This window comes from Gopherus flavomarginatus, chromosome 6 (assembly GCF_025201925.1).
Source record: "Gopherus flavomarginatus isolate rGopFla2 chromosome 6, rGopFla2.mat.asm, whole genome shotgun sequence".
Lineage (NCBI taxonomy): Eukaryota > Metazoa > Chordata > Testudines > Testudinidae > Gopherus > Gopherus flavomarginatus.
Window position 1 is genome coordinate 135,746,749 of NC_066622.1, and position 9,758 is coordinate 135,756,506.

At 42.0% G+C, this 9,758-nt stretch overlaps 1 protein-coding gene across 2 annotated transcripts in view; it reads left to right on the forward strand.

The window, feature by feature from the left end:
• PCGF6 (polycomb group ring finger 6) overlaps nt 1-9,758 on the forward strand; it is a 48,048-nt gene that overhangs the window by 14,060 nt on the left and 24,230 nt on the right. For both annotated transcript variants that reach the window (XR_007775029.1, XM_050958202.1), the window contains exons 7-8: nt 4,558-4,585; nt 8,788-8,886. Coding sequence is in view for 1 of the 2 variants with exons in the window: in XM_050958202.1 (XP_050814159.1) it covers nt 4,558-4,585; nt 8,788-8,886 (127 nt within the window). In the remaining variant the exon portion in view is untranslated. The remainder of the gene's footprint in view (nt 1-4,557; nt 4,586-8,787; nt 8,887-9,758) is intronic.

Sequence of the window (9,758 nt, forward strand, 5' to 3'; positions counted from 1 at the left end):
AATTCGATGGTCCCTACCTGGGCCTTTTCCTTCAGCAGGGAGGATGGAGGAGAACACGACTTGTGCCTCAAACTCCTTGATCCTTCTTCCCAGAGCCATGTAGTTTTCAGTGACCTGCTTAAGATCATTCTTGGCAATATTCTTGGTGCCCACGTGGAGAAGTAGGAAGGGGTAGTGGTTCGAGGGCTTGATCAGTCTCAGCAGACACTCCATCACGTCCTGAATTCTAGCTGCAGGCAAGCAGCACACTTCTCGAGTTTCTGAGTCTGGGCGGCAGATGGATGACTCCGTCCCCTTTAGGGGGATGACTCTGTTCCCAACCACCACCACCACCACTCTCCTGCTGTCAGCAAATATCCAGCAATCCCACTGGCAAAGTCTCATATCCCCCTCTAGTGCTGGCCCATGTAGAGGATGACAATTTACTAGTGCTGTCTGGTACTCCATTAGCTCGAGTGACTGAGGATTGTGCAGTCATTCCAAAGGTTCTCACCAGCTGATGAACCATATGGATGTCAGTGTGATGAGATTTATTTTATTTAATATTAAGTCTAGGAAATTGCACACACAAAACTACATTAAAAGGACATTATTACAGTTGCAAAGTCAAGCACTGAAAAGTTAAGAAATGCCAGAATTAAGGTTGCCTGTGTAATCTTAATTTGCTCCCACCCCGACACCTCCTGTTCCTCTGCATTTTGCATTTAATTATGTAATCACATAATATTTTCACAGGACCCCTGCATCATTCAACACAGAGGGTAGACCATGCTTTAGGAATGAATTAGGGGTATGTAGTGAAATAAGCATATCTGTAGGACCCCTTGCCTCCTTTGTTGCAGAAGTTGAAAGGTGTATGGTGAATGAGATGAGATTTCAGGAAAAGACAGGATGGCGTCCTGGTTAAGGCAATTGAATACTGCCTTGGTAAATTGGATTCTATCTCTATCTCTGCCAAAGACTTTCTCTGTGAGGCTGCACAAGTCACTTAAACATCTGTTCACAGGTGGTCACTAGTTATTTGTTCCTTTTTTTTTTTTTTTCCCTGGATTCCTGACTCAACACCCAGGAGTCTGATTTGCAGAAGTGCTGAGCAGTCACAGTGGGAGCTGTGTTTTGAACATCTGAAGTACTATAGTATGCAGTCAAGTCTTCAGTGTCTCAAATTGGGCACCCAAAATTTGTGGGTACATTTGATCTTAATCTCTGTGCCTCAGTTCCCCATCTGTAAAATGGGGCTAATGACCCTTCATCTCACAGGAGCGTTCTGAAAATAAATTAATGTTTGTGAAGCATTTGGATCCCATAGTGGTGAGCACCATAGAAAAGTCCATGAGGAAATTAGAAATTCTGTGTGCAGAGCAAGGTCTGAATATTTTGTAGTAAATAAAGCTTGGGGCCACACTGAACAATGAGAAAACAATATATTGAATTGACAACCTTAATTCTGGTCTCTCTTAGCTTTTGAGTGATTGATTTTGCAAACTTAATAATGTTCCTTTATCTCGTATTTTAACGTGCTTCTCTACCATAATCAGTGTGATATAACAATATATGTTCCACTAGCACAATACATGCAGGTTCCCATTAACTTCAGGCCCATCCCATTGCAAGATTGGGACCTAAGCTTGATAGAAAACATTGCTGTCTTATACCACAGGGTGGCAGAGACAACCTGCACAGAGTGTAAAGTGACAGATTGGGTACATTTACATTCTTTCCAGCTCAGATAGTACATTGGCAAATGTTCACCTTTCTGGATCTATAAAAATGTAATTGGTAACTTGCAACTTCTTAAAAACTGGAATACTGTTTTAGCACGCAATGTCCTTTAAAGGCAACACATCAATGCTACAATTTTTTTGAAGGAAAGATATGCTTTTGAGAACTTAAGTAATGTTTAGTGATTGTAGAGAAAGCTTCGTGACACTGCCTGGCCTTAACTGTAAAATAATTTGCAGTTTGGGTTAATTTTAGTAAAGTAAATCTATTTAAATTAGCCCCTGTTTAACAGTAGTAACAAGGAGCCTTTTTTTTTGTAGGTGAGTGTCTTTTTTTTTTTTTTTTAACCTTTGCTCTTAGGCAGATGTTTACAAATTGCAGATGTTGTAAAAAAATGTTCTGCTTTCCTCTTCAGAACTTAACCTCAGAAATAACTTGCCCAGGAAATGGAGGGAGAGATTATGAAGTCTCAGTGACTAAAGAAAACTTTAAAAGTGTTGGGTCAACCAGTCAGAGTTTTTTACGTTAAAAATTTGCTCCCAAATTCCTTGTATTATGGTCTCAGAGCACATGAAGTGGTTAAATATTTTCTGCAGCAGTGGAAATGGATCAGAGAGAGCCACTCCTGGAACGGAAATGCTTATCACCTTTTTTTTCTTCTGATAACATTATTCTTCAGTCCCTTTTAAAATCATTCTGATGGTACTCTCCTGTCCAATCTCAGACACACGTACAGATAATGAATAAAGTGAGGCATTCTGGAAGATAAAATTCTAGCCTGTGTGATTCTGTCCCCACACCTAGGAAAAGGCAACTAATCTTTTAAAATACATTTCAGCAGCTGATTGTAATGCTGGTTTTATTCAGCTCTCTGTCTCGTGGTAGGCAAATATTGGAGATGGTGATACCTAAATATAGCAATCTAAAGCTTCACTCTAACATTTGGTCCGTGTAGGCATTGCAAAGACATTTTTCTCTGTTACGTGTATGGGATCTCTAGCAATTATAATCAATAAACGTTCAACGGGCAGTGCTTGATTCTGCTTCTTCCAAGACAGACTAAAAGTGCTGCATTATTTCTCTTACACATCCTTAGCTGACACACAAATAATGAGACCCGAGGAAGCAGGCATTGTTCATGGTGAAAGACATCCTTTTAAAGAGAATTTTTAATAGGTAAAACTCTGTTGGCTTGTTTTTCCTCTGTTGAACTATTAGCTGGAATTCTTCTCTGCCCCACCCTCACCACCTTAAAATGTACAGTAGTGTGCTGTTGTCCAGACATAGTCCCTGAACCAGATGATCAGTTGGTGTGTTAACCAGTGTAGCTCTTGATTTACACTAGCTGCGAATTTCTCTCTCTTTGGGGGAAAGGGGGTTGGCCATTTCTTTTTTGTTTTCATCTGAAGCATTTGGTATTATCTTTCTTTCCTAGATCGTGTCTGCACTAATCAACATATTTGTACTACTCCTGGGGAATTCTGCGCCATTGCGCATGTGCAGAATTCATATGCTCTGCAGATTGTTTTTCTCTGCAGACTATAGATTCTGCTGGAGAGGCGATGCAGCTACACCATTTGCCCACCGGGGGCTGCTGTGGCACCAGAAGAGAGGGCAGCCAACTAGCACAGAGGCTGCAATCCTCACAGCGGGGCCAGATGAGGAGGCACAGGATGGACAGAGAGGGGCAGACGGGGCTTCTGGGGTTGTCACAGACTAGGGCTAGTGGGGGGACAGAATGGGGCATGGGTCAGGAGCTAGTGGGGTGACCGTATTGAGCCAGAGGCAGAATGGATGGCGGGGCAGTGGATGCAGAAGGAACACATGGGGACAGGGACGGATGTGCCTGACTGAATGGGAGAGACTAAGAGTTTGCCAGGGTCTGCATGAGGGAAGCTCCCTAACAATTCCTCACCCTCCCACCCAAAAAAACCCCCAAACTGTTCCATGCTTCTCCCACCCACACCCAGGTTCACTGCCAGAGTCCTTCCCAGCAGTTACTTCCCTCAGCTCCTCTGTTACCCTTGACTCCCCCAAGCCTTTGCACTGTTTTGTTAGACATACTTGCTGACAGGTATTTTGAAATAAATTATCAGAATAACTGAAACTGGCATGGTTATATTGTGTTATTTTGACAAATAAAATATGCAGAATTTTAAAATATTGTGCACAGAATTTTTATTTTTTTGGCAACAAATTTTTTATTTTATCAGTGCAGAATTCCCCTAGGAGTAATGTACTCTGAAAGGTCAATGTTTAGGCCCAGGCATCTCTCTAGAATAGTATGAGGTGCTCTGTCAGTACTATTGAGCACTGTCTATTAGGAGCTTAGATACCAGTGATAAGCACAGTATAAATACCTAGACAGCAATGTTTGTAACCTTTGGAAGACATTTTTATTTTTCTGGTTATCCATGCTATTTTTTTTGTTCCAAACCACTCCTAAGAAAGTTAATGTTATATCTGATAGTTTACAGTATATATGAGATTTGAGTGTGTTATTCTGGCTTATTTGTTTTGTTTTCACTTCAGAGTGGCAGATTTAAATCTGAAAAAGATATAAAGGGTTTATCTGACAGGAATACAATAGAGGAGAAAACGGATCAACTATATTAATGCGATCTATTTGTATTTCATTTATCATTAGCAATTCAATTAAAAGGAAGTACCTTGGTTGTGGTTTTTTGTTTTTTGTTTTTTTTGGTTTGTAAGGGTATTTCATGCACCAAAACTGTAGTATGGTTGTGGTTTATTGATTATATTAACTTGAGGTTGCTAATAACCATGTTGCTTAGAGATATTATCGATTATGTTAACTTTTCTCTTGTCTTTCAGAGCTAATGAAGGCGCAGGGAATTTTAAGGTATGGATGTGGCTTGAATTTATTTTCCTATACATTACACTTGGGAAATTTATATAACTTTAATTTAGCTCATCCAGGTTTGCCTTGCACTAGAAGTACACCTGGACACCCAATCTGGAGTTTACCCAGTGGAGTATAAGGTGATATTGGGCTACATTGTACTTTGAAATCCATCATTGCATAATGTCACAAAATGTGGCAAGAAGAGAGACTAAAAAAGCAGGAAAATAATCTTTTAATATGGGAGAATGGAACATAATAAAACTGACTAGTCTTGCTTGTTGCTTCAGGCTCTGTCTCTGGGGGACGAGTGCCCTTGTTGTCTGTGCCTTTAGTTGGAATTCTGCCCAAAGGAGTAGCCGTGCCCAGAATGTTGCAGTTTTTTTGGTTTTTGTTTTGTTTTTAAATCTCTGATTTGTTCTGGAAGAGGTAGTTTATAATATGTGTTTGTGTATTTATCAACCAAGAGGTAGTAGTCTTGAATTCTAATGTATAACCACAGAAGGAAGATGGAAGGCACAAAAAATACTTGTGCATAATTGCTAGGCAGCTAAATAGACTTCCCTGGTCAGTTGCTAGTTCACTCTCACCTTGATCTCTCTGTTAAAGACATTCATCTCTTCTGTGAATGGAGGTTACTGAACTGGACAAGAAATACAGCTCTGCAGTATTGCAGTGTAGAGTGAATGAAAACTTGTTCTACTGTGCCAAATCAGTGTAGTGTCACAGTGTGAAACTGGCCATCTCTTGCTGCCTTCTCCATAATTTGGCAGGCTGTAATTAAGGATGTGCAAAGTGTATCATTTCAGTATGTGAATAAATACATTAGAAACAGGCTCTATTCAAGCCAAGCAATAGATAATTTAAAGTTTTATGTAATCACATATTACATTTTATCTTTTATGGCATCAGGATGTTAGAAATAAAAGGCTGTGGAACAGCACAGAGTAGCAGATTGTAAAAGAGAAACTAAACATGGGTATATTTAGAACTGAGATATGCAACCTTAATATTTAAGAATGGGAGCAAACAGCATTTTACTAACATACCACATATAAATTGTCTTAATTCTTTCCCATCCTTTCTCTTTTGCCTCATCTTTATTTTTAGCTGGGTTGATTCCTGTCCAGGCTGCAGGCACAAATCTGAATAGGTGCAACGCAGGTGCAACTACTCACCTGTAAGATTTATTAATCCTTATGATAAAGCTTAATCGCCAACTGAGAACAGGGCCCCACTGTACTGGGCACTCTACCAACACTGAAATGAGATTGTCCCTGTCCCAAAGAGCTTAGCTGAGCCTACAATTGAATTGTGAATGTAGATTTTTTGAATGAGAAAGTAATCTGCAGAGAGAAGGTTGCCTTCCTGAAAATATCTCCAGCCAAGCTGCTTTCTCTACATCGTTCTCTCCGCCTCAAGTGGTTTTTCTCCTCCTTTTTTGTCTCTTGCATTGTTTCTTTGTTTCTGCCCCTTACCTCTGTTTCACCCTCATTCTCTTTGCCTTGGATTGATCCCATCTCCCCATCAATTCTTTGCTCAGCCTTCTGGATTTGAAGAGATGTACATGGTTTCACGGTAGATGTAACATTAGCTTACACATTTAGTTTAAAGCAATTCAGCCATTTTACTAGCACAGAAAAAAATCTCCAGTACTGAAAAATGTCCATATGAGATGTATATTTGTTCCCTATAATAAAAACATTTGTAAGGGGCACTAAAAAGTCAAAAACATTAGAGGGAAATAAAAAACATTTACTGAGGTTTATGTGCATGCACAGTGACCACCTTCCATAGGGAGTTTTTCCTCATTTTCATACTATGTTTCTAAACTATGCAGATGGCACCTCTTAGTTCATATAATGGCTTCAGAGGAAGCTGTTCAGACGTAGGCAATGAATACAGATTAACTCCCCCTAAAGTTAAATGCGTTTTATATTATTAATACACATCAACAACATACATTACTTAGGTATTCAGAGATTATGCAAACCTCAGCTACATCTGTCACTCAGCCTCCTGATGTGTAGTTTCAGAGCCAAATAGTATGTCAGTGTCGTGATTTTTCCTTTTGGGGACAGTACAATTCGTATTTCTTTAGAATTGAAATTGGGGGTGGGAAATTAGGAGTCAAATCAAATTTGACCCAAAGGTTAGGTTTCATGAAACATTTATCTTACAACAGCTGAACTGGTGCATGAGAACAGAGGAACTGCAAAAATAAATTGCATAGACAATAATAGGTTTTGATTTTTAAAACACTTTCTATTTGAATAATCTAAGATGGTGTTTGTGACATAGGTAAGGAAATTGATTATTTTTGTAACCTGATCCTACCCCTTTTTAAGCCATAAGTACGGGGTTCCAGTAACATTCTGACTGAAACTCAGCTTTAATTCAGAAGTCTTCTACAAACACTGAGTTCTACCAGCTCTTATTCACCATGCACTGTATTTCACAAATAGTTCCACTGGTTCCAGTTGGACTGTTAACAGACTAAGATACTAACATGGATGAAGGTGGCAGAATTGTGCCCTGAATGATCTCAAAGAATCACCTTCAACTCCCTTGAATACCTTTACTGGTTGTTTTTCTACATCACTTTCCACTTCCTTGCTATGTCATTAATAGGCCCCCAATTACTCCTCTGTTTTCATTTCCTCCTCTCTCTCCCCGCCCCCTTATGCTCTTATTCCTTTCCCCACACTACCTCTCTTCTCACTCTTGGCTTCATGCTTTTCTGCTTCTTCCAGCCAAGCTAAATCTCCATGTTTAAATCCTTCCTTCAGACCCATTTCTTGTGAAACCTCTCTACCTGGAATCCCTATCAGCATTGTCCCCTAATCACCTTCCTTCTGCATTATTCTCCTGTATATCTGAGTTAGATTGTGAGCTCCACCGGTCAGGGGACTTTTTTTGTGTGTGTGTTTTGTGTGTTCTATAAACAATGCTCCCATTCGTGCTGTACACCAAGCTACAATAGCATGGGTCAGCAAAATGGTTCTGACTCTGTTTCTGACTTCTAGGCATCATTGTTTGAACATGCTAGCTATATTATTACAGGTGGAATAAATATGTGTGTCTGTGACTTAAATCAGAGTAGCTTGGCCCTTCCTGCTCATTGTACTCTTTGTATTGGGAATATGGCTTGGCTAGTAAATCACAGCTGTCCATAATTTTAATGTAAAAAATCCAATTAATTAGGACAAAGGGAAATCCATTTATCATGTTTTGTGCTGCAATCTGTTCTGTCTTTGTGCCTCTTCTTAGTACTCACCCAGATCATCAGGCAGCTGTTTACCATTTTATCTGTGAAAAAAAATCCTTAAAAAAAAAAAAATCTTCAAGAATGGCATAATAAACGTCATGTTGTTACAGTCCTCCCCATGGAAATACTTGGAAATGACAGTAAAAACCTCCCAACCAGTCTAGCCATTGTATTCCTCACTGTGATGCATTGAGTTGAAAATGATTCTGGGATTCAGAAAGTGCTAATCTGGCTACAGCAGAACTGAAACATCACTTATAAGAGGCTTAAAAAAAATTAGGCTGTGTGGGCTGGGAATTACCAGAGGGTTTCATTTTCTCAGTGTAGCTCTGAAGTGTGGCCTGAGCTCATTGGCATGACTCCCAATTTTTAAAACGTCCTTTTGTGCCAGGGGCAGGCAAGTTGTTCCTTTGCTCATAGATGAAGAGAGGTATTTAACATACTACATGATAGCAATTTAATATCTGTGCTGTAGTAAATTATGTACAGCATCTGTGCTGCCTGGTAATTAAAAAGGAAATTGGCACGCAAACTTGGAACTCCGTCCTTCTCTTGTTGACGTCAGTGCTGCGTTTTGCCATTGATTTAAATAGGAGCAGGATTAGACCCTGGAAGTCTGTTTATTATTTTGTATATAGTGCCTTTCATCCCAAAGTGATCTAGAAACAGGGCAGAGGGGAGCTCAGTCCGAGGATAGGGGTCTGTTAATGGAGTGGATGGGTGAGCTTCTGTGGCCTGCAATGTGCAGGTCAGACTACGTGATCATGATGGTCCCTTCTGGCCTTTAAATCTGAGTCTGATTCAGCCATCTTCAGCTGTAGTGTGTGGGGCCTTTGAGCGGGGGCTGGGTTTGGGCTGGAGGAATCCTCTGTAGAGAACCCTGGGTGGGAAGACTCAGCATTTTTAAGTCGCTTACCATCTGCTCTTTCTGCAGCCATTGGAAAAGAAGTTTGTACGAGTTTCAGGAGAAGCAACCATTGGCCACGTGGAAAAATTCCTGCGAAGAAAAATGGATCTTGACCCGGCTTGTCAGGTAAGTTACAAGAGAGGCATGCAGCCTATGTTAGGGTCAAGACTTTTTTTCTTCGTATTTCAAGTGAGTGATGTATTCCATGGCTGCTGGTTCACCCTGATCGTTGCAGTACATGTCTGGCAAACAAGGCTGGCATGTAGGATATGTCTACGCTGCATCTGGAAGTGAGCCTCCCAGCCTGCATCTACAGTGTTTTGTTAGCAGGGCTCTCACTGGCATGCTGAAAATAGCCGTGCAGACATTGCAGCTTGGGCTCTCAAGCCTGCGCGACATCGAAGCAACGTCAATACAGCTGTTTGTTAGCGCACTAGTGCAGGCCCCTCTAATGCAAATCTATCAGTCCAGGCTGAGAGGCTTGCTATCAGGTACAAGGTAGACCAGTGGTTACCAAACCTGGGGACTCTCCCGATCGATCACGATCTGCAGGTGCGGTGGCGCAGCGGGGCTGCCTGCTGCTAAGGCGGGCTCCCTGCCTGCTGCAGCCCCACGCTGCTCCCAGAAGTGGCCAGCACAGCCCCGGGGTGGGGCATGGGGCTGTGTCAGGCGCCAACTGAGGTAAGTGCCGCCTGGCGGGAGGCTGTACCCCAGCCCTGAGCCCCTTTCTGCACCCCACGCCCCTGCCCCAGCCTTGAGCCCCCTCCCAGAGCCAGCACCCCATACCCCCTCCTGCACCCCAACCCCCTGCCCCAGCCCTGATCCTGCTCCCAGAGCCAGCACCCCTCACCCCCTCCTGGACCCCAACACTCTGCTCCTGCCCCCTTCTGCACCCAAATACCCTCCTAGAGCTTGCACCCCCCAGCCCCTCCTGCACCCCAAACCCCTGCCTCAGGCTCAACCCAGAGCCCACCCCCTGCCCCAGCCCAGTGACAGTG